Source organism: Pituophis catenifer, unplaced genomic scaffold, assembly GCF_029215685.1.
Source record: "Pituophis catenifer annectens isolate HBS135680 unplaced genomic scaffold, rPitCat1.0.hap2 SCAF_6, whole genome shotgun sequence".
NCBI lineage: Eukaryota > Metazoa > Chordata > Lepidosauria > Squamata > Colubridae > Pituophis > Pituophis catenifer.
In genome coordinates this window covers 91,160,642-91,185,613 of record NW_027256886.1, presented here as the reverse complement: position 1 = coordinate 91,185,613, position 24,972 = coordinate 91,160,642, and the positions used below count along the sequence as shown (strand labels likewise).

Below are 24,972 nucleotides of genomic sequence, written 5' to 3'. Positions count from 1 at the left end.
ATCCTGTCCCACAATTATGTGTGAGAACTAGATTCATCTTCTCCACTAGTATGGGACTGTCTTAGATGCAAATGTGAATTGTGTCAGAAATACAAAACAAAGACAAAATTGGCTTTCTCTGAACTTATTTCAAGTCCCCATTTAATTATGGAACTTGGGAAACTTTGGGTCTCTGTCCAGTCAAGGTTGTTGTGGTGACACAATGACCTCACAAAGGAATGATATGAATACAATCAATAAGAGCATTTCTTTATAACCGTGTGGCTTTTTTTTCACAAACAAATAATTTGGTTCTGCAATGAGCATCGCCTTTCCCTTCATCTCTTATGTTATATTTCACCCAGATTTTTCCCTGCAACCGATCTGAAAGGAGGTAATAATGTTACTATCATCAACATTTTAAAACTAATGCAGAAATCCCAACCTCTCTCTCGTGACCCTTGGGCCACTTGGCAGAGTCTGAAAATTAAATTGCCCAAGTGACCTTGGTACAGCTATGCTCCCTTTTTATTTCATCAGAAACAAGCAGCACCACCACCTCAGATGACCTACTTGGGAGGTGCGAAGGGCACAAACAATAAAAGGTGCGAGGTTTGACATCTGTAAATGCAGAGGTAATTGAAACAAATCAGGTTCCGTATCCCATTCATTCATTTTCAAAGCAAATTGTGGTAAAAAAAAAATCTTAACATTGGCTACAGATTGTCTGCTGAATTCTCAAGCTGATAAGGCAATTTTTACTAAAAAAGGCAGGGTGGTGTAAATCCTGCAGAAAAAGGCTTTTTTTTTTGTTTTGTTTTTGTTCCATTAAAGAGTCTTTTGTCAAGAGGGGTAGGGTAGGGTGGGGCTTCCTCAGAGATCTGTTTCCAGAAACAGTTTGCAATACTGTTTCTCTCTCCGCTTCAGATTGGGCTTCCTTTCTGTCCAATCCAGGTTCTTCCTTCTTTCTTGTGCTTTGATGGTTTACGTGGCAGTGTTCAGGAATAGCTGGTTCAAAGGACAACCCAGGTGTTCACTACAAGCCGAAATCCACAAAGTCCACCAGAAACAACCAACCCTACTTATCAGAACATTTCTCTTTGAAAGCCACGTAGGAAAAAAAAGACCAACTTAACTATTACTACACGTGGAAATCAGGACTGTGTGGAATGGATATATTCAGAGGAATGGCTGAAATTGGCATTTAAGAGGAATTTAAGTAACTAATGCTCATTTTTCTCTGAGGCTGGAATACACACACACACACACGCACGCACACACATACACACACAACCATCTGCCAGAAAAGCAGAGTTCTTGAGCTTCATGTTCGTACTTGGAACTTCCCTGCCTTTGTGATGTACTTCACACCTTTAAATGGTTTGTATTTTTCTCCATACATGTCAAGGCGGTTTACTTTCAGTCCTGAAATAAATAATGGACACACATCAGAACAGAGTATTTCAGGAAATTATGGAAGAATTATAACTATAGAGTGAAGCTAAGTTCTTTTAGTTCTCCCCTCTGCCCCTTGATGGGGGATGCAGCAATATTTTCCCAATGAAGATTAAGCTGGCTTATCAACCGTAAAGGTAAAGGTTCTCCTCGCACGTATGTGCTAGTCGTTCCCGACTCTAGGGGGCAGGGCTCATCTCCGTTTCAAAGCCGAAGAGCCAGCGCTGTCCGAAGATGTCTCCGTGGTCATGTGGCCGGCATGGCTAAACACCAAAGGCGCACTGCTGAACTGACCTTTCAATCGACAAGCTCAGTGTCTTAGCCATTGAGCCACCACGTCCCCATCAACCTTAAGCAGCCACAAAATGCTGACTCTGAGATCCGGAAAAAAAAAAAGGAAAAAAAAAAAAAGAAAACTGCAATAGTGGAAAACTTCAGACCTAGAGGAAGACCAAAGCTCCCAGAGCTGAAGAGGACACTGAGAATATCGTTTAATATCAACGCCACTGAGGCAGTGGTGAAATTAAAAAAATTTCCCCTACCAGTTCTGTAGGTGTGGCTTGTTGGGGTGGGTGGGTCATGTGACTGGGTGGCTGTGGCCAACTCGACATCACTCACATCGAGGGGCTCATCACCGGCCCCTCCCTTCCCAGCCACTCCTTGTCACGAATGGCAGGAAAATGGGGAGGGAAATATTCCTGCCTACCATCCTTCCCTCAGACTGTCCTGAGATTGAGGAATGAATGACAGGCAGGAAAATCCCTTTCCCCATTTTCCTGCCTTTCACAAAAATGGCTCCATTCCAGCTGCTCCCCCCCCCCAGGTCCCCTCCCTCCTGGGGACCATCTTAAAGGAACAAGCTGCAGCAGCTCCGTTCTGAATGGAGGGAGAAAAGTTAGCATTCTCTCTGCTCTCAATTGAACATTGAATTCTGTGGAATATCGAGCAGCCGGAAGAGGTGACGGCGACCAGCTGGGTGTGGGTGGTGCCAATGAGGGGTGATTACTACCAGTTCGGCAAACTGATGCCAATAATCCCTAGCGGTTTGCCCGAACTGGTCTGAACCGGTATGATTTCACCCCTGCACTGAGGACATCAATGCCTATTCAGTGCACGAGTCTTGTGTTAAAGCAACCCAGGCTGCTGATGGCCATCTCATTTCTCCTCAAACATATCCAAGAAAGGCAAGTCCACCATCACCTCCAGAAAACTACAAGGGTGGGCCCACTGTAACATTCTGTTGCAGGTTCCACGCGAATGAAATACCAGCAATGGACAAAAATAATAATAAAAGGACCTGTGTTTGTAATGGGTGGAGAAGTTTATCTGTGCGTAGTATCAAACAACTATGCATGTAGGGAACAGATGAGTTGAAAGTTAGGGTTGTTGTGAATTTCCTTTCAGTTACTTTAGTTTTTCAATATAGCTCTGGAATTTGGTATGTTTGCATTATATAATCTTATTTCTTATGTTAAGTCAGCCACCATAGAATTTATATCGAAGTCTTTCTATGCCGAGTGGGAAGCTTGTCTTACCAGAAATAGCCAATTGTTGGATCTTGAACTGAATATTCAAACTTGGGTTTTCCTCTGGCTTCGGAGCTCCAGACTGTAAATTCACCATCCCTTTCAAAGTAGGCAGCTTCTGAGGGATGATTTTGCCAACATCCCATGTTAACACCTAAATAATAATCAAAAACATTTATACAGTGCTTTTTAAAACCAGTCATGTTGTCTCCTACTGTGTCTTCCAAGTCCTAACAGTGTTATGAAGAAACTGTTTGAGTTTCTGTGTATGTGTGTGTGCCTTAGAGACCAAAGAAACACAACTAGCCTAAGACATTTCTTTCAACAAATTCTGAATCCCTTGTTTGTATTGCAACTGTGCTTTCATTTCCCCTCCTCCCCGATTCTTTGAAATGGTCACACCGGTGTTGAGATAACTAATAAGAAAGGAATTGATTATATTTATTGAAGAGGAAGGGATTATAAGAGATTAAGCAATCACACAATGGCAAATACATATTGAAAGCAATGCACTGATGCTAGGAACCATGAGGGTGCTATGCAAACAGCTAGGTGTATTTTCTATTCTCTGCCTGTGCTCTCACGCTCTCTTGCAATCCCTTACCCTCCAATCTCTGCTCCTGGGCGGTAGTGGGGGGTGGGGGAGGAAGGGGGAGAAAGGTAACAGATCAAGCACAGGACAACAGGTACTGACTGTAATTCTGATCACATAACTGAAGGATTCAGTGAAAGTTATAAATGGACAAATGGACACCGCAATAACTTAGAACAGTTCCTGAATGAGGCAGTCGGTGAAAGAAGCCTGGTTGAATTGGATAAATTTCTCCCTCAGTGTTCTGACCTAGGCTTCCCCCCAAAAGCATGAAGCAGAATCCTGGTCCCGACAAAACCCCTTTTATTAAACAAATGTGAATTCTTCCAATTCGTTTAATAAGCCTTTGCTGAATGTGAATGTGAATTCTTCCAATTCGCATTCAGCAAAGGCCTGACAAACAGTCTTTCAAAGGTGAATTTATGACCACAGACCTTATCTAGTTTGGAAAGCTGCCATGTAAGTATTTTCCAAGCGCAGTGCACAGACAGATCTTCACACTCCTGAACTGAACGAACGAATTGTTTCTTGCAAAAGCCCACTCCCCTTTCGTTCCTCTTTTATTTCCTACGGGAGGAACCATTCATCGTCCACCTGTGGTTTTACTCCCAAGTCGACCCTGATTTCTTAGCTGTTCTTTTCTTCTGGCAGCTCTGTGCATGCGCACACTGGGAACAGGCTCCAGCTGTTCCTCTGCCTCACTGCTGTCTATCTCCGGAGGCAGCTGACAACTGCCAGATGGCCATGGCCCCATCTCTGCCTCCGACGCAGAGCCCTCGCCGAGCCTTCCCCAGACTCCATGTTCCTCCCCAACCTCCTCACTGTCCGACTCTGCTGCCAGCTCCGCCGCTGGTGGGCCACAACACTCAGGGGTATAACTAGTGAAGAATTAATTCTACTGAAGATTGCTTGTGCTCTTGTGGCTGAATGGATAATACTTTCTGAAAACCACACGCTTGGAACTCATTCTCTGCCACTCTTAACTAATCCCGCAATAGACATCACAAAACAAGCACCAGTTATATTTCAACTTGCTGCAAGATCTGTTGTTTCTGCATGAAACCTTAGTCGGAGGCTTCCTGTAATATACATCCAGAATTTCCCTCAAAAGGCAGGAGGAGCAGAATAGCCAGCTGGTGATTAAAGAAAACCAAGTGACCATGTGACAGGGCCTAATTTGAATAAAGGTAGAAAGCCCAGCCCTCTGTCAACACCACCATATCCATGGGAAGAGTTTGGGAACTCAAGCTGAGATGCACTATTTGGAGGGCAGGACTCACCTTAGTGACCGGATCAAATGCGTAGCTGCCTTGGGTGGGCGCCAGGCTCATATTAAGTACCGCTTTGGGCATATGAACAGTCATGATGACTCCTTCAATTGTCTTCCCCATGTTCTGCTTAGGCCCAATGGTAACATCAAATCTTCCAGAAGATGAATTCTCTTTGAAAGTAATTGCATGTTTCACGTACACTGGAATAGCCACCAAGCTGAAACAACAAGTAGAGACCCTAATTATTCAGGAAGCATTGTATGCTAACTAATCATTTTTCAAAATGTATATACCTGCTGGAATTACATGAAAGTAGTGTGCAATTAGAGGGTTCCTTAACCAGGGTAGATTTGATTTAAATCAACTCGATTTAAATCATAATTTTTAAAGAGCAACTGTCATCTCTGTCCCGCAGCGGCTCCTCCTCTGACCCGCTGTTAACTCACCGACAGTCCCATTCACTTTAATGGGACGGCTGGTGATGCGGCAGTGACACAACAAGGTGACACACCTGGCAGGCAGCAGGTAAGTGGATGCCCACTAGCAGGCACTGCCATGATGGATCTGAAATGACAGGTGCTCTTTAAATGTAAGGACTCATTCTTGTTGGTAGTTAGAATCTTTAAAATTATTATTTGCAAACAAAATGGAAGTTTCCTATTTAGCTTGCAAAGCTTGGATTCATTGAATGAGTTTACAAAAAATGTAAATATTGCAGAATATACAGCCTCATGCTATATAACTAAGCTCCATTTCATGCTGAATACATTGTTAATGTATCTTAAATTGAAAACAATCTTTAGATAGATTTTTATTCCAAAAGTATTTTATTAAAATAAATTTGATAAAAATAAAAAAAATCCAATTTAAATTTTAAAAAATCCAATTTAAATTTAAAAAACCTGATTTTTATTTATTTATTTATTTTAATCATCTATTTTTATCAACCTTAATCCATGGGCTCCCCCTAACACCCAAGCTCATTACGAGTTGGATTGATTTTCTTATATTCCTTTGTTCTCCATCCTTTTTTCTCCCTCCCACAGTCACCAGATAGAACTGGCACAGCCCCCTCTATAGTTAAAACCCAAAGAAGATCCATGGAATCAAACATGGTGATATGTGACACCCCCCAAACTGCCCTTTTCTTTGTTCCTTATCTTGGAATACTAAGATGGAACCTCTTTGGCAAAGCTTCAAATCTTGTGGCCAACAGACAAGTCTTAAGAGAAAAGAAAGCGCCACTGGGCTTGCCTGTAGCTGATACAGGACAAAACGTAACAACTGTTGTGGTTTTCTACTTGAACAGAATATTCAAGTGGAAACATGAAGAAGATAAGGCAGAACAAAATATAAAGCTGCTATTCAAAAAAAAAAAAACTCCTCCCATAGACGACAAGGTAGACCTGGACTTGTCAAAACCACTGAATTGTGCTCGAAATCAGACAAGTCATTCCGGGCGAACAAATACAACCCTCAGCTAGGCAGCTTCAGTTTCTTCTTCCTTTTCTTGCTGAAGTCCTACCGGATAGACTCTCTGACTGGCTGCTCTTAGATACTTTTACTCTGGGGAGGGGGTGGCCAGCAGAAGACTTCCTCCAAAGAAAAGAAATCAATGGTAAACCATCCCCAGCTCTCAAAACAAACTTTGCCAGCAAAAATTCACCAAAGTGACCTCCTTGGTTGACAGTTGTAAACTGCAGTTACATGCTGAATCTGTGGAACATTTTCATTGGTGTAATGTAGCTTTAGACCCTGTTTGGTGTAGAAGTTCAAGACAGCAGGCTAAAATATGAGAGAACCCGAGTGCTAGTCCTGCTTTAGGTAGGAAGCCTGCTGGGTGACTTTGGATCAGTCACTCTCTCTCAAATGAGAGGCAGGCAATGGCAAACCGCTTCCAAAAAATGTTGCCAAGAAGTCTGCAGGGAAGTGTGCGAGCGGTTGCCAAGAGTCAACACTGACTCAAAGGCACCAGAAAGAAAAATAAAAAAACAAAGTTTTGTTATGCTAAAGTTTCATTCCATGAGCAAAAGACCTTAAGGCTATTCTAGAACATAGCATTGATGAATGTATTGACTAAGAAGCTGGAGTGTTCTTCTCAAGAGGTTCATAAGTGACATTAAGTCAAAAGTTAGCACATACACCTTTTCTTTAGGGAAGAAGGATTAATAAGGTAATGGTCCCATACTCGGAGAGAAGTCCATCAAAGCATGGCTCAGTATTATTTATTCAAGGCCTGAGAATTTTTTTCTTCTTTTAATGACCCCATAATTGGGGTGGAGGTGGGGCAACTGAATGGGGCTGAGTGTTTACTGGCCAGATGCCTTCCCTGATGCCTATGTGGGGTTCGCAGCAGATATTTTCTCTTTGCGCCCAGAGAGAGAAATAGCTGCTGCTACCTAGGATCGAACTCACAATCTCCTGATTGTGGGGCGAGAGCTCTGCCTCTAGGCCACCATGACGCCAATTCAAGGCCTGAGAATAATCACCTAAAACAAAGTCCCCAAGTTATTTCAGTATATTTTGGATGTCCTCACGGGCTGTTTCCTGGTCTATGGACTTTAGTGCCAAGAACAATGTCTAAAAAATGGCTCCAATGTAGAATGGTGTGAAAAGAAAAGGGGGGGGGGGGTTTCTAGAGAACGTTCTGCCCAGGATCACCTTGATCCTCAAAGGAGCTTTACTGTTGTGGCCCGCCAGCACAGCTGGCAGCAGGCTCGGACAGTGAGGAGGTTGGGGAGAAACATGGGCCAGTCCTGGACTCTGGGGAAGGCTCTGATGAGTGCTCTGCGTTGGAGGCAGAGATGGGGCCAGGGCCATCCGACAGTTATCAGCTACCTTCGGAGTCGGAGATAAGTGGGGCTGAAGAACAGCTGGAGCCTGTTCCCGAGCTGCGCATGCGCAGAGCAGCCAGAAGGGAACAGTTAAGGAACAAGGGCCGACTTGGGAGTAAAGGCACAGGTGGACGATGAATGGCCCCTCCCATATGGAATAAAGAGGAGTGAGAGGGGAGTTTGCAGGAGATAATTAGTTCATTTCATCAGTGTGAAGATCTGTTTGTAACGCTCAGAGACTCCTTGCCGAGTATTTTCTTGTACAGCATTGCATTTGGAAGGTATTGGCCTGGCAGCTCTCCAAGCCTGATAAGGTCTGTGGTTGTAAATTCACCCTTGAAAGACTGTTTGCCGGGACTTTGCTGGATGTGAATGAGAGGAATTCACACTAGCATAATAAAAAGGGGTTTTGTCAGGACAAGGAATTTGCTTCGTGTTTTTGTGAAGGCTAGGTCAGAACATTTACATATATATTTGGCTCTTCCAATGAACTTACTTTTGAGAGCTGACTTTGTAGGAAATCAGTCTGAAGTTTCCATCGGGAGGAATGAAGGAAAGGACCCTTTCGGATTCCCAGCGCTTGAATCGAATGCAAGGGTGAAAGCTAACATCATCCAGGAGTCTTGGGTTCTACAGGAAGAAAAAATAAAACTTTTCCTCCACAATCTAGTGCAGGGGTCCTCAAACCTGGCAGCTTTAAGACGACTTGTGGACTTCAACTCCCAGAATTCTCCAGCCAGCATAGTTGGCTGGAGCACAAGTCTTAAAGCTGCCAAGTTTGAAGACCTCTGATCTAGTGCTTTGGGATAGAATGGAACAAAATACACATGCAGCAAGATGAGATTATGCCTGCTGGCCTCTCCCCTATGTTGTGCCTGCCATCTCAAGGACTCAGTGGGGTTCAGACGGGATTTCTACTTCCATCTGATGGAGCCCAAGCAGAACTCGCGACAAATCAATCGAGATCATTTCTGAGAAAGAGGCTTCAAATATGAACAACGTTCAGTACAAATTCTCCATTCATGGTGAGAAAGAAAGGGTGATGACAGTCGGACAGTCCTTTTTACCTACTTATAGTGGGGGTATGTAACTCAAGGAAAACAAGGCCGAAAGGAATGCAATGGAGCTGACTCACAAAGAAACACACCTCTCCACTTATCTCTCTCATAATCAGCCCTGCCCAATTCCTGGAATTTCTTTTCAGTTACATCGTGACAACAAACATGCTGAAAGAACACTTTTGACAAGACAGTAGTGTGGCTTTGCCACCCAGTCTCAAGTCTAAAAAACTCTGCTCCCTTTGTCAAGTGTCTATGGAGATTTTGGCCGGCTGAGGCACCACAGGCTGGTCCTTTGATAGTTCCAGGCCAGCCCCATGGACAAGATCTAAGCAGCCTGCAGGTCACATCTGGCCCGCAGGCCTTGAGTTTGACACCCTTGGTTTAGGTCATTGTTGTCCCAAAGGTGCTTTTTCGAAAGGCAACTGGACTTTGCTTTTCCTTGAAGACGTTTCGGGTCTCATCTAAGAAGCTTCCTCTATTCTGAAGAAGCGTCTTGGATGAGAAACGAAATGTCTTCAAGGAAAAATGAAAAGTCCAGTTGCCTTTAGAAAAAGCACCTTTGGGATCCTTTTGTCCAGGCATTATGGCTGAACACCCCTCAAGACTTCATCCCTATCAACTATCAAAAGCCATTTTATCACCTCTTTTGCATCCGCAGCTTGTGTCCCTAACCAAGGAGATGCAAATTTTGTTTAGTAGTAACCTCCGGTCTCCTTCTGATGCAGGCAAGACACAACTTCAATGCAATATAAGAAACATGAAGGGTTATTCTTCACGGCTTCTTCTGCAATAGAGTCTCACCACCCTAAGCAAGAGCCAGGGCTCTTCGACAGGTTTCTGATTTTGGAGGACAGAAAGGGGACCTTAGGAGAATGGTGGTTTCTCCTTTGCAGGAGAATCCCAGGAGCTTCTGGCTGAACTGATCAAAAATGCGGACTGATTGAAATCCTGCACTGGGATGGGACATTTATGCATGAATGGAAGTAAAGCAAACCCTCGGATAGAAATCCAAGACTTGGATAGAAATCACACAAAGGGCACTTTCCCCCTAAGTGAACGGCACAAAACTCCCATTTACCATGAAAGAAAGTGAAAGATCTGGCATTCCTGAGAGCTTGACGCAAGCATCGATGACACCTTGGATTTCTGCAAAGACTGTGGAGCCTGTAGAAGTAAATGAGAGATTATTTGCTCTGGTGCTTCAGGTGCTGGCCTAGAAATCAGGATACGGTGAGTTAAATGACTTAGATGAGGGAATAGAAGGGAATCTTATCAAATCTGCAGATGACACTATGCTAGCAGGAATAGCCAACACCCTGGATGATAGGCTCAAGATCCAGATTTATCTTGATAGACTTGAACACTGGGCTCTATCTAACAATGAAATTCAATGTAGAGAAAAGGAAAGTCTTAGACTTAGGCAAGAAAAACCAAAAGTACACACAGAGACTGGGTGAAACCAGGCTTAATAGCAGTGACTGTGAGAGGGATCTTGGAGTCTTAGTGGACAACCAGGTAAATATGAGTTAGCAGTATGCAGCAGCAGCCAAAAAAGCCAATGCAATCCTAAACTGCATTAACAAGAGGGATACAATCAAGATCAAGTGAGGTACTAATACCACTCTGTAAAGCCTTAGTAAGACCACACCATCCAAAATTGGCCGCGTGGGGACTCCTGGGAGGGGCGGGGAGGTGTGGGCGGGGCCAGCCAGAAGTGGTATTTGGGGGTTCCCTGAACTGCACAGAATCTTAGCTAGAGGTTCTCCCGAACTTTACCAGATTTGTCTATGATGGCATCGATTTCTTCAATGACATCAAAGTAGGCCTCGTTATTTGTGTACTTCACGCCTGCTCTTCGCCAGGGAATGTTGGACAGCTGACCGGTTGGAAGAGTGTCCCCCACGTTGCTGCTACCTTGGAAAAGCAAAGAAAAAGTCCGTAAGAAACAAATGCTCTGTTAAAAAAAAAGGCAGCGGCAGCAGCAGCAGCTTGCTATAAAACCCAGTAGACTTAAAACTGCAAATACAATGCTGACTTTTTTCGCTTTATTACTAGGCGGGGGGAAGGAGACAAGGGAACGGATAAATACTGTATTTTTCAGACTATAAGACGCACCGGAGTATAAGATGCACCAATATTTCCACCCTCTTTTAGGGGGGAAAAAGTGTGTCTTATACTCCGAAAAGTATGGTATGTATCTGTTGCATATATAAGTACTTAATTTGGAATGTATAAAATCCACAAGGAAAATTACATGGTAAATATCCAAAACATGCACCAAAAAGATGGCCTGGTTCAGACAGAACACCAAATGGTATTGTTTTTTTGATGGCTTATTGGCAAAGCAAGAGATGTGAACTCTCCCAGCGCTATTTTTAAGGCAGGCAGGTCTTCTCCCACACCTCTCTCGGGATGAGTTCAGAAGCAGGAAACAGCGTACCTTCCAGGGGCGTCCCACTACCTCTTTGAGCTGATATTGTGGATCAGTGAATGCATGTTGTTTTTGTGCCTTGGCCTAGGAGCAGGTGAACAGCTGGACAAAGTTGTCCCATTACAGAAGAAAGTCCACCAATATTAAAGATCTACCATCAGAGCTTTGAAAATGGAAGGGCTGCCCATCTTTCAGAGGTATCTGAGGATATGAGGAGTCAGTAGCTTTTCAAAATATATTCTGCACAGTCTCACTGGAAGATTGTACATAAACTCAGCACTCATGGAGTAAAAGTATAACGGAGGAGGAACGCCTAAGGTCATCAGTTAATCTTAACAAAGGGCCACCGAGCTCTAGATCTGGTTTACAAGCACAACCAACCAATCCATACCGGGACCTCAAATGTCACCTGCCGTTTGGAAAGTGCAAGTTCACCCACCTCTTAAGTTACTAAACTGTTACGTTCTGTAATCTGCCCAGAGTCACCCTATTGGGGAGATGGGTGACAATACAAATTTAATATTAGGGGACTGGAGGCTAAAACATATAAAGAACGGTTGCTGGAACTGGATATGCCTACCGTGTTTCCCCAAAAATAATACCTTCCCCAAAAATAAACCTTCCCCAAAAATAAGCCCTCCCTGAAAATAAGCCTTCCCTGAAAATAAGCCGGTCCCTGCCATTTCCTCTGGTTAGAGTTAGGGAGACAGAGCTGGAAATCAGGTAAGACAGCAAGAGGATCCTCGTCTCGCTCCACACATCCCAAAATAATAAAATGAAAATAAGGCCAAGCGCTTATTTTGGGGTTCAAAAAAATATAAGACAAGGTCTTATTTTGGGGGAAACACAGTAGTCTTATGAAAAGAAGGACCGGGGTGACATGATAGCAGTGTTTCAATATCTAAGGAGCTACCACAAAGAAGAAGGGGTCAAGCTATTCTCCAAAGCACCTGAGGGCAGGATAAGAAGCAACGGGTGCAAACTAATCAAGGAGAGATGCAACTTAGAACTAAGGAGAAATTTCCTAACAGAACAATTAATCAGTGGAACAACTTGCCTCCAGAAGTTGTAAACGCTCCAACATTGGACGTTTTTAAGATGTTGGATAACCATTTGTCTGAAGTGGTGTAGGGTTTCCTGCCTAAGCAGGGGGTCGGACTAGAAGACCTCCAAGGTCCCTTCCAACTCTATTCTATTCTAATAAATAAATAAACTAGCTGGAACACTGGGAAGCTGCCGCAGTACCTGTGATGGAATTGACCACTGAGCGCAGGATTGTGGGTGGTTTAATAAGCTCCTTCAGTATATTGGATTCCGTTGCCAGGGGAAAACCGTTGTCCAGCATTTCTTCAAGAAGCTCGTACACAATAACAACATTGTCTTTAATGGCAGTTTCGGAACATTCTCCAAAGTAATCCTAAATCCATAGAAAGAATACAAAGAAGGTAGTTTATTCTAATTAATAGCTCTACCTGCACTTAGAAAAAACTAGGCTTCTGCTAGAAATACAGCTCCTATAATTTAACATCCATTCATCTATTCAGACAGCATGGATTTTCCCCCATAGTTTATAAATCAGACAGGCTCTTCATCAGAAGGTGAAGAACGTAATTATTCTGGACACATGCTCAGTAGAGATCCATGGATAGAAGTTATATGTGTCTGGATGTGCAGTCAGTTACAACAAACTTACACAAGCCTTTTCCTCAGCTACCTGTAGCTATTGGGGATACTCATAGATTCCATCATATTGTCTGGCTAAGACTAACGTTGCTCAAAACCTTTAACAATTAAGAAAGCATAAAAGTCCAATGGGCACCCATAAACCTCCTTATCTATGTTTGTACATTGACCAATTTCTACCTGCTAATGTCACTCTCGGAGTATTCAGTAATGCAGCTTTGAGAGAAACAATTTTAGGGACAAAAATTCTACCCCCCTAAATAGACCTGAAAGCTGTTTGGCTTACGCTCAACAAGTAACACTAAAATAATTTGGCATGTTTTGTTGGAAGAAAGAAATCTAGCCCTGAAACAGTGATTCTTTGTGAGGTTGGGGAATTCCACTTTGGAAAAACTGAAAATGAGGGACTGAATCAGGCTGCTTGTATGGAACAGAAGATCTGAAAGTCCCTAACCACCCACCATTTCTGCACCTTCCTCATGTGTTAAGTTTCCCCTGTTGCAAAGAATGGAAGCAAGAGGCTTAAAAATAGGACAGCAAGACTGGATTAGGTAACGTGCTCATCCATATCTGTCATTCTGGAGATCTGCTGTCAACAAGGCATAATGAAATCTGAGTTCCTCAAGACAAAGTTATAGATAGATGTTCCATTCTGGAAATTTCAAGTTGTACTTGGATATCCTATCGCTGTACTTAAAATTAGTTACAAACCCTAAACTCCTAATGACCTCTTTTCTAAATATGAGTAGTCAGTCCTTCATTTGTTCCAACTGAATTTCTACTGTTCTGTCCGTCCATAATTACAATTTATGTATTGGACATTAACATAAGCTTCAGCAATGCTCATGTCTTTTAAGGCTTCTTTTTTAAAATAAATATTTCTAATATTGCCCTTCTCTATCATACTAGTATCCAGAGACATCTGTAGGGTGGTAATGCTAAAACCTGCAAGATAGCACTCACAAGAGAATCCCTTATGCCACCAAGGCTTGAAATTTGGGCTTTGACAATCTGGAACTGTGCCGCCTATGGTCTGACTAAGCATTGTACACAAAATTATCTGCTACAACGTCTTGCCTGTCAATGACTTCTTCAGTTTTAACCACAATAGTACACGGGCAAACGATTGATACAAACTCAAGGTAAACCGCTCCAAACTCAATTGCAGAAAATACGACTTCAGCAACAGAATGGTCAACGCCTGGAATGCACTACCCGACTCCATTGTTACAGCCTCAAACCCTCACAGCTTCAATCTTAAACTGTCTACCCTGGACCTCACCCCATTCCTAAGAGGTCCGTAAAGGGGGCGTGCATAAACACACCATTGTGCCTACCATCCCTCTTACTGTCTCCATTTATCTGTACTTACTTCCTTTATGTTTATACCTATACCTGCTATCTTGTACATGTTTGACAAATAAATAAATAAAATTAATTAATTAATTAATTAGAATAAATAAATAAATTTGATGGAACATGTACTTAAAACTCAAGATATCTTTCCACTGGTAGGTGGAAATGATCTAGAGCTTTCAAATATAACCAGGCAGCTAGAGATTAACTGAAATGCACATGTCTCCCCTAAATCCATACAACTATTCTGTGTAGGCCAACCTGGAAAGTATCTGCTACGCGATGGAGGAATTCGATGACAAAAAGTGGCGGCACTTCCGTCTGTATGACAGACACAAAAAATATTTTGTCTCGGTAGATGCTGATGAGGAAGTGGTGAGGGGTGGGGATGACGGGAGGGACATTTTCCACGTCGGCTGCTCTTTCCTGAGCTTCGAAGAAATAGTCACACACAGATTGGCAGACGACGCTCTTCCAGTGCTTCTCCAAGAAGATGTCCCCAGAAGAATTTATAAGGAACAGGCTGTGGATCATTTTCTGTTGGGAGGATACATGCACAGGCATTAGTATAAAATTAAACCATTTTGTGCTTTAGAGCAGGGGTCTCCAACCTTGGCAACTTTAAGCCTGGCGGACTTCAACTCCCAGAATTCCCCAGCCAGCTTTGTTTTGCTGGCTGGGGAATTCTGAGTTGAAGCCCGCCAAGCTTAAAGTTGCCAAGGTTGGAGACCCCTGCTTTAGAGCTCTGACCCCCTTGCTTTGTTATAATCACTCTTTGGAAACCGGAAGACACAATTTAAGCAACTCCCCCCTGCCTCCTGTTAACTCCAATTTTTAAATCCACAATTTGCTGAAGAAACTGTTTGCACACAGCAGGAAACTCAAGTGGATGAGCTCGTTAAATATATTATGCATAAAATGAACCAAACCCCAACAGTAAACTCTGAGCTGTAGGTGAACCAGACCATGTACCAATTCAGATTGTATTTTTTTAATTTTTTTTTTTGGTAAGATAGCTTTGATCTAAGAAACTCAATAAAATTTTAGCCTTTAGCTAGAAGTCAGATTTGCGCCTATCTCAGGGGTCAGCAACCTGTGGCTCTGGAGCCGCATGTGGCTCTTTCACCCCTCTGCTGCGGCTGCCTGTCACTCAAAATACGCGTCACAACCACCAATGTGCAACACCCGCGGGCACGTGATTTATTGAGCTTTTCAAGCCCCGGTAGGTCAACCATGGATAAATCCAAGAAAAGTTTCAGAAGAAAACAGAACTTTTAATTCAACTACGTATAAGAATAAGAATAATTTTATTTCTATACCGCCCTTCTCCCGAAGGACTCAGGGCGGTGTACAGCCTATTAAAAGCACAAGACAAACATCAATTAAAATAATTTAAAATTATTAAATAATTCGGCTCAATTTAAAACCCCAGAAATTTGCTAGTTTTGTGGCTGCTCGAGAAATAATCAGGCACGAGACGGGTTTTGTGGCTCCTGGTGTTTTCTTTTCTGTGGGAAATGAGTCCAAATGGCTCTTTGTTTAAGGTTGCAGACCCCTGGCCTATCTGGATTTATCAATACAAATCCAACTAAATCACTTTTTGGCTTTGTAAATCATGGTTTATAGCTTAACGTTGTGGGAACCAAGAGTAATGTTAGAACGATGATATATTCTACCATGTCTTAATGTGATATGAATTAAGTCTATGTCGTTCCTCAAATTAGGGTTAAAATAAACCACACCTTAGCATGATGTTTAAATCAAGCCCATACCTTAAGATCCTAAGTAATATATATATCTGCTGGACTGGGGTAGCAAGCAATCATATTTATAACTACCTTTAGTTATGTTTATCTAATGATTAAAGCTGCCATCCTTAGATCAACAGCAGCAGATCGCATTACTCGCTAACCACTCTGCAGATTTCACAGCTACACAAAGAAAGTAACTGTTTGCAATTAATTGATAAATGAAGGGTGTAGCATTTGAAGGGAGGAAAAGAAGACCCATATTTAAGATCATCTAAGAAATGAAGTAAGTAATTAATTTGGAGTAATTGATAAAAAATAATTCCTAGACCTATTCAAGAGATCAGGTGTTAAATATTCTATTAAACCACACACTTGTCAAATACAGCTATGAGAGAGCACTGATTACTGATGTTGTTCATTATGGCCGATTAAGCCATATTTATTCCTAATTTTCTCCTATATACAGACATTTCTTGTTCTTACATTTCTATCTTACTTAGTTTTGGGTTTTTAGACTGTTTTTTTATTAGTTCCTGAGAGACACACTTGTCAGCAGCAGCAGTATCTAATTGCTGACAAATAGGTGTCTCTCAGCAATTTTTAATAATATTAAAAAGTTTAAAAGCCTAAAACTAAATTAGGCCCAAAATAATATTAAACCTGAATTTAAACCAGCAGAGCATGTTTGAGATATAAAGGCTTACAGAGAAAAGGCTGAAAAATATCAGAACAAGACTTTTTTTAAACACAAGAATTTATTTTTTTCTAAAAAATCCTGGAAAGAATAGGAAAAAAAGCCAATAAAGCATTCCCTTCCAGAATAATAAAGCAACAATGGTGTCATAAGATTGCTACTTTTATTCCTGCAATTTTTTTTATTCAAGATTTATTATCTTGAACAGTATTTTTCAAGGTTGACAACTTTAAGATGTGTGGTCAAGAAATAAGAGCTATACTGTGTCTATTCTTGCTGTTTAGTTTCTCTGACTTTTTAACAAGTCAGAGAACTTTGTGGATCTGCTCCTAACCAGGAGATTGTGGTTAGGGATTGTGCTGGAAATTCCCTCTGCCTTAAACTTCATTTTTCTTCAAGTGTTAAAACACTTGGTTTGCAATAAACATTAAAACATTTTAAAGTAAATTCAATTAATAAATGTAACTATGGCCTATATTGTTCAAAGTAAAACTACAGTTCAGTCAGGCAGTAATTACATTTACCAACTGAATATACAAAGCATAATTTTATGAGCAAAGCACACAGCAGAAGTGTATCTTCTTTAAAAAGCAAAGTGAACTTGCATGAGTAGTGAGTCATATGAAATGAGTATGGCATTATACTGTCTTAAAATTTGTCTCCCCAACATTTTTTATAAGAAGCAGAAAAAGACCCTAAGATGGCCTTAGTAGCAGCATTACAAATGAATGGCAGTCAACATAGATTAGCATAGTCAACATAGATGATTATGGTGAAATATGGTTACTATGACTGAAATACATATTTTTATATATGTATCTATAAATAGGCATACAATTTGTGGGTTTTTTCCCCTTTTTTCATAACTTTACCTAACATTTTATCTTTTTTGTATTCAGTTAATAGGAACAATTTTTTAAAAAAGGAAAGCAAAATATTTAATTCAGTTATATTTGGCCAGTTACCTATTAGGGCAACAATTGGCAGATACACCAGTATTTCCTCCCTGAAAACCTAACCAATTCTTAGAAATCTGAATTGTTCTTCTGAGCAGATAATTATTTTTCTCCTGCATGGTCCAATCTCAACTGTTTTGTAATGGTCTAACCCAGTGGTGAAATCCAATTTTTTTTACTACTGGTTCTGTGGGTGTGGCTTAGTGGGTGTGGTGTGGCTTGGTGGGCGTGGCAGGGGAAGGATATTGCAAACTCTCCATTCCCACCTCACTCTGGGGCCAGCCAAAGGTGGCATTTGTCAGTTCTCTGAACTGCTCAAAATTTCCGCTACTGGTTCTCCAGAACCTGTCAGAACCTGCTGGATTTCACCCCGGTCTAACCCCAAGATTTGTATTTACATAAAAAGTAAACTATAAACCGTCATGTAAGCAGAGTCTAGGTCCAGTCAATGACATTTCCACCTAGCAACTATGTGAACTCACCCCCATTGTATGTTGCAGGCAGAGTTTCAGAGCCCTTCATATAATTTTTTCCCCACAATAAAAAGGAGCTACTGGGCAGCCCACCTGAGCCACAAGACTTTGCAACTGTTTCCTCATATAGTTTCAACTGACACACTCCTAATGCAGTGGTGGGTTTCTAGTAGCTCATCCTGGTTCAGGCGAACTGGTAGTGGTGGCGGTGGGAGGTTCCGCCCACCCACCCGGACTTCATCACAGACACTCTGCGCATGCACAGAAGGTCCTGTGCATGTGCAGAAGTGCCGTGCGCGAGCTAATCGAGCGCATGCATGTGTGCTCTCCTGGTTCCGAACTGGTAGCAAAGGTAAGAGGAACCCACAACTGTCCTAATGTGATTAGCTGATGACTGGTGCCCATTACCCCAACAAACCCACCATGCTTGCATATAAGTGTGCCCTCACTCTCTCAGCACATACCGTGTTTCTCTGAAACTAAGACCTCCCCAGATAATAAGCCCAATCGGGCTTTTGAGTGCATGCGCTAAAATAAGCCCTCCCCCGAAAATAAGCCCTCGTCAAAATTTTACAGTACAACTTGTTTCTCTGCACACAATGGCGAGAAATGCGCCGTAGCTGGAAATCAGGTAAGACGGCAAGAGGAGCCCATCTTGCTCCAGGTGCCCCAAAATAATAAGACCGCCCCCAAATAAGGCCAAGCGCTTATTTCGGGGTTCAAAAAAATCAAAGACAGGGTCTTATTTTCACGGTAGCTCTGGCTCAAAACCTGATGAGCTGGAGGAGAGATACTGGACCAGGCTGGGTCTCAGGGCCTGCACTCAATCCCTTTCTTTTCAGCTAGACTGGATATCCCATAGACCCAAAGATATGTGTCATGCCCCCGTCTGAGTCTGAATCTGCGGGGAAAGATGAGCTGGAAGAAGAGCTGACAGAAACCGAGAGGGCAGCTCTGTTGGCCTTGGAGGAAACTGGGGAAGGGCAGAGTCAGTCCAGGCAAGGCTTTTCAGGATTAGAAAGGCTTGTAGACAGGGAGGAGCAGGAGTCAGAGCTCAGGCAAGGACCACCCCCTCCTGATCCTAGAGAATGGAGAGAAGAGAGAAGGCAAGAACAACGCAGACTGAGCCGGCTACGAGGTAGGAGAGTGCCCCGCCTCCTTCACAAGGCACACCTGGGGACTGAGATGTAAGGAGGAGCCGGTGGGAGGAGCATTTGTTGGGAACAAGCATTGAATCTGTGAGGCCTCATGTGCACTTGCCGACGCCTGGAGATTACTGTGCTCTGTCTTGTGGGGCTTGTCCGGTTTGCCTACTTTGCTGAACTTCTTGCTCTGATTACTGTTTCGCTAACCTGGCTTACTGGACTGCTGGCCCTGGTTACTGTTTGGCTAAAGCCACCAGTTTGCTTTCAGCTGTACAAAAAATGCAAAGTACAAAGAATACATAACTAAATTAAGCAATTAAACAAGAAGTGTCTGATGATCCAATTATGCATCCCCATCAGTTCAAGCTACGACTCTATAAAAAATAGGAGTTATGAACTTTATGACATCTTCTCCAACCAATATATGTGTATTTTCATATTTCATTGCATAATAATCACAAGGATTGATGATGACTTGTACCAGGACAACACAGATTAACTGGATCAGGGATCTTATTTGCATAATTAATGGATATAAATATAATCTGCCTTTCAAAGGCCATTTGAGAGAGATTCTCCATAAAAATCAGTATGACATACTCAGGAACATTGTTTTGGGCTACAGGGATTCATGGTTAGTTATCATTTTATCGATAACAGTGGGGATAGCCACAATCTGTGCAAAAATCACGGTAACCTTTACTTTTCAGCTATTGTGCTAGCAAAAGTAAGACCCCAATTTTTCTGGTTCAAAGTAGACTTTGATGAATTCCATGGGAAGAAAAACAGTAAGATCTATCTATGCCTCAGAACAATACTTTAGGGTAGTGATGGCGAAGCTTTTCAGCATTCACGCAGAAACGTTGTGCAATTGCATGCTCGCTCGTCAGGCCCGCGCTCTGGAAAAGCCAAACTTCCGGGTTTCAGCGTGCATGCGTACCCGATGATCAGCTGGCCGGCATGCTTGTGCACACCGGTTTTCGGCACTGCCGCATGCGCAAAGGATAGCTGATCGTTGCACATGCATGCGCGCCAGAAACCCAGAAGACAAACAGGCAAGGCTGCGCATGTCAGGCGACACAGCTTCATGTGCCACTTTGAGCACGTGTGCCATAGGTTCGCCATCTCGACTTTAGGGCCATGGCAGCATTTGCTATCGCTGGATCTTTGATCTTGCATAACTCAGCATATGAAAAAAGGACGATATCTAATATGACCTTTAGCATTTACCTCCTTTCTCTTACAGTGTCTCCTGAAAAAACGAGCTTGACTTAGAAATTCACGTTAAGCCCTATTTAGAGTTTGTCTGACTGTGGTTCAGACTGCGTGAACACAGCCACCACGGCTTATCCAAGCCAAGAGAGAAGCTAGTAATGACTAAACAGACTTCCCGTAACTATGTTGGATAAGGCTCTCTGGCACTTTCCAAGGTCCAGCATTCTCCTTCCTTTCATCTGGAGTCCTCTTAACACACTGTGAATGCTTGAGCGTGACGTGTCCCCACCCCTGTGAAAGTCTAGGAGAGGGCCACTTTTTCCTTATCCTGATGCACTCTGAATCAAAAGTACAGACACAAGTACAAAATGTCCCAGTTCCTCTATCAGGCTGATTCATGTTTGGTGTGAACCTTGGATAAGCCTCTGCTTCACATGACATGGCCTTCCACAGCCAGCTAGGTTCCAGGAGACGGCAAACCCAGAGTTTGCTTTATCTTTTCAGGCATTCGTCAAAACAAATTCCTTAAATAAATGTGAGGGCCTCACTGGTTGCAAAAACTGAGCCTTTTTTTTTTTTTGGGTGGGGGAGGGCTAAACCTGCCCCCAACTTCTTACTGACTAAATTTCATTTCCACAGAAGAGGTAAGAAATACTCAGGAGGAGGAGACACCTGGGTTGTGTGGCCCCATCTTGCACATTTTATTACTGCTCATTATGAGGGACTTAACATTAATAGGGATTTTTGTTTGGATATTGACATTACGGTTTCGGAAAATAAATCGTAAACACTCATGGGTACAAATTGCAGCCTGGGGTTCCTGTCCTGCAGGTAGGCCAATGGCAATAAGGCTTAGTACCTTCTTTTCTTTGGTTTAGACCAGTGCTTCCCAAATCTGGGTAAATTATCCAAAACTGGGGAAAATTTTCTTTTTTTTCTTGGGGTAACAACACACACACACCACTACCCAATCACAATAGGCCATTTAAACTGACTTTAAGGTGGAGTAGCTTAACTATAGCCTGGAATCGTGGCCTCCATCATAGCACACGTTAAGAGCAGCCACAAATCACAACTGCAGTGTTTCCAATGGGGCCAGAATGCCAAGTCAAACCCCTTGCACAACCCTCAAGGATGGGGGGGGAAGAAAACCAAGGCTTCCTCTGCTCCATGATAGGAGCAGTCTACCTGATCGGCTGTGGCACTCTTGCTTGGCTAAGTATCTTAGCCATGATTAACGGAAAGCACAGGGCAGCAACGTCACACAACGAAGTTATTCCCCTTCTGCGCTCTGGGTCTGACCAAGTTGTGCAGCTCCAGTGCTGTGGTTTGTAAGTCATGGCTTACAGCTCAGGGATCTGTGTGAACTCGGCCAACCCTTGTTCACCTAGTGATCCCTTCCCTAAATAAACCATGGTTTAACATGCAAGGACAAACCACTATTGGAATATAATATATTCACATATTCTAATCTAAACCATAGTCTCTTCAATCAGGAGGGCTTAAGGCCTCATTTATGAATCATATAAACCAGACCGAACCAGACCAAAGCCAAAAAAAAAGACGCCCCCATAAAACTTGTTTGACACACTGAATGTTATTATGCCTTGGTTTAACCATGGTTTGATCCCAAGTCACAGTCACACATTTTCAGAAAGGGAAAATTTTTGGCTTGGGTTTCATGTCAGCAAAAAAGGTGCAAAAGCAAGGGATGCTGTAAAGCAGCCAAATGTTGCATGCATGCATGCATACGTATGTATGTAAATATACATATACCCTGTTACCCTCTAAATAAGACATACCCTGATAATAAGCCCAATCGGGCTTTGGAGCACATGGCAATAAGGCCAAGCGCTTATTTCAGGGTTCAAAAAAATATGTCAGGGTCTTATTTTCGGGGAAACACAGTACATATGTATATGTACATACATATACATATGAATATGTATATGTAAGTACATATACATACATACACATTATTATAACACATGGGGTTATTTTATCACTGGTTAGAAAATAAATATGGATAAAAAGTATAACATTAAATAATTTAGGAAGAGAAATGTTATATTAGGAGATATGTTAAATTGTAATGCTAAAAAAAGAATAGATGTATATAAAGAATTCGATGGTAAATTATAACTATTATGACACAAAAAAATTGTACTCAGGCAACACACTGACTAATGAACAATGAAATGTTTGTTTTAAAGGGAAAAAGATAAAAAACTTTTAACAAATAAAAAAACAAACAAAAAAACCCCACCAGGGATGAAATCCAGCCGGTTCTGTCAGGTTCTGGAGAACCGGTAGTGGAAATTTTGAGTAGTCCAGAGAACCGGCAAATACCACCTCTGGCTGCCCCCCTGAGTGGGGTTGGAATGGGGATTTTGCAGTATCCTTCCCCTGGAGTGGGATGGGAATGGGGATTTTGCAGTATCCTTTCCTTGGGAGTGGGATGGGAATGGAAATTTTGCAGTATCCTTCCCCTGCCACGCCCACTAAGCCACACCCACAGAACCCCCATACAGAGACATATATACATACATACATACAAACATTTGACTGCTTTAGAGCATCGCTTGCTGTATATATATTTTAACTGAGATAAGGTACGGCTAGCTGATGAGAGCTAAATAGCTTGAAATAGATCTATACTAGTCTCCCTTTCTTTATCTGCAAATATAATATAAATAATATATCATATATATAATATTTAATATACATATTAAATATATAATTATATAATACTATATGGTATTTATATTATTTTATATCCTAATATATATATATATATATATATATATATATATCTTCTTAAGTTTTTGCGGTTGTGCATATGCAAAAAATTAAAATCTCAGGTGTTTTCCCGCGTCATTGTAAATAAGTTAGTTAAAATGTTTAAAATTCTGGTAAAAATCCCAGCTTAAAATTTTCTAAAAATCCTTACAGAGCACTCTGTAAGGTCCTTTAAAACCTCAGCTAATTTTTAAAATACTGGTAGGATTTTAGCTGAGGTTTTAAAGGACCTTGCAGAGTGCTCTGTAAGGATTTTTAGAGATTTTAATTTTTTGCATATAGATAGATAGATAGATAGATAGATAGATATAGATATATTATATCTATCATCTATCGATCGATCGATAGATATATATATAGATATATATATTAACCAAGAAAATATGTCGTCGTTAATGAAGTGGCAACGGGTCTCCCAACCCCTTTAGGCAGCTGCCCGGAGTCCCGGGACACCCTTGACATGATCCATAGGGGCTGAGTTTGCACACAGGCCCGGGCTTTGTGTCGTTGCGAGCACAACGGCCGCGGTTGCCCGGGGACCGACCGGTTGCGAGAGGGGGTGGGAGGCACAACTTCTCCAGACTACAAGGCCACCGCTCGGGCCGTCCCAGGACGGCCTAAAACGGCCACTCCTGCAGCCGACTCCGAAGACGCAAACACGAAACCCCGCGGAGGCGCTGGGGAGACGGGAAGAGAGTCGGAAAGAAACCCGGGAGTCCCGCTCAGCGGTCTGTGAGAAACTCACCGCCCGGGGCCCCCTCCGCAGTTACCTTCCCCGCGAGAGCCGCGCCTGGCGAGGAAACCGGCGGCGGAGGAGGAGGAGGCTGAGGCAGCAACGCGGCCCAAGATGGCTGCGAAGCCCTCCCCGGCCACGCCCCGGCCCGCCAGCTGTCCCGGCGGGGGTGGGGAGAAGAGCAGGCCGGCCGGCCCGGCCACGCCGCAAGGAAAGCCGCCGTCGGTTCCTCCACGAGGGCGCCGGCCTCGGCCTCGCGTGACGCACGGCCGCCGCGCCCCCCTCGGCCTCCCGCCTGGCTCCGCCTCGCCGGGAAGGGGCGGGGAAGAAGGACTCGCCCCTCACCGCCCCGAGGCCAGAGCCGCGGCCGCCGGCATGAGGAGGTCGGAGGAGGCGCCGCGCGCCAAGAGGCCGAAGCTGAGGGAAGAGCCGGGACGCCTCAGGTAAGCGCGCGCCGAGGGTGAGACGGCGGGGAAGGAAGGGCCGCTCGGTTCTTTCTGGCCGGCCTCGGTGAGCTCCTTCCCCGGCTTGGCTGGGCAGAAAGAGCGGCGTCTTGCTGCAAATCCTCCGTCCGTCCCTCTTCCCGTCAGGGTCCCCGGGGACGGCCAAGGGGATCGGGCCCCGCGGAGAAACAAAATTAGATGAAACAGAACTTGGAAGGGGTCTGGTAGGTCATCTAGTCCAACCCCCGCCTCCCGCCCAAGCAGGAGACTGTTTCTGACAGAGGGCAGCCCACAGTCTCTCCTTGAAAGGTTCCAGGGATGAAGCTCCCACAACAACAACAACAACACAACGTGGCCCGTTGGGAGAGAAACACGCCCCCTCCCAGTGTTCACCTTCCCTGGGCTGTCAGACTCCTGAATGCCACACAACATCATAAGTATGTAGTATGTCATCATCTACATCATAAGTATGTAGTATGTGGTATGTCATCATGTTATCTAATTTTAGGTTCTATTTAATTGGGCCAAACTATGTTATAATAATAATTTTAATTAGCAATTTTATGATGTTTGTG

At 43.1% G+C, this 24,972-nt stretch overlaps 2 protein-coding genes across 4 annotated transcripts in view; one reads left to right on the top strand and one right to left on the bottom strand.

The window, feature by feature from the left end:
• Positions 1-108: 108 nt before the first annotated feature.
• Positions 109-24,111, bottom strand: AP3M1 (adaptor related protein complex 3 subunit mu 1). 2 transcript variants are annotated; one of them, XM_070945419.1, is made up of 9 exons: positions 23,992-24,111; positions 14,450-14,725; positions 12,395-12,566; positions 10,495-10,632; positions 9,797-9,882; positions 8,154-8,287; positions 4,833-5,040; positions 2,970-3,114; positions 109-1,404 (listed from the first exon to the last, which is right to left on the bottom strand). In XM_070945419.1, the coding sequence occupies exons 2-9, from the start codon at positions 14,720-14,722 to the stop codon at positions 1,304-1,306; spliced, it is 1,257 nt and encodes a 418-aa protein (XP_070801520.1). In that variant the 5' UTR covers positions 14,723-14,725; positions 23,992-24,111; the 3' UTR covers positions 109-1,303. The 2 variants fall into 2 exon arrangements, with proteins under 2 accessions (XP_070801520.1, XP_070801519.1); XM_070945418.1 differs by having other exon boundaries at positions 23,967-24,075.
• ADK (adenosine kinase) overlaps positions 24,038-24,972 on the top strand; it is a 261,824-nt gene continuing 260,889 nt past the window's right edge. For both annotated transcript variants that reach the window (XM_070945416.1, XM_070945415.1), the window contains exon 1: positions 24,038-24,397. In XM_070945416.1, coding sequence (XP_070801517.1) covers positions 24,069-24,397 — 329 coding nt within the window. In that variant the 5' untranslated portion in view covers positions 24,038-24,068. The remainder of the gene's footprint in view (positions 24,398-24,972) is intronic.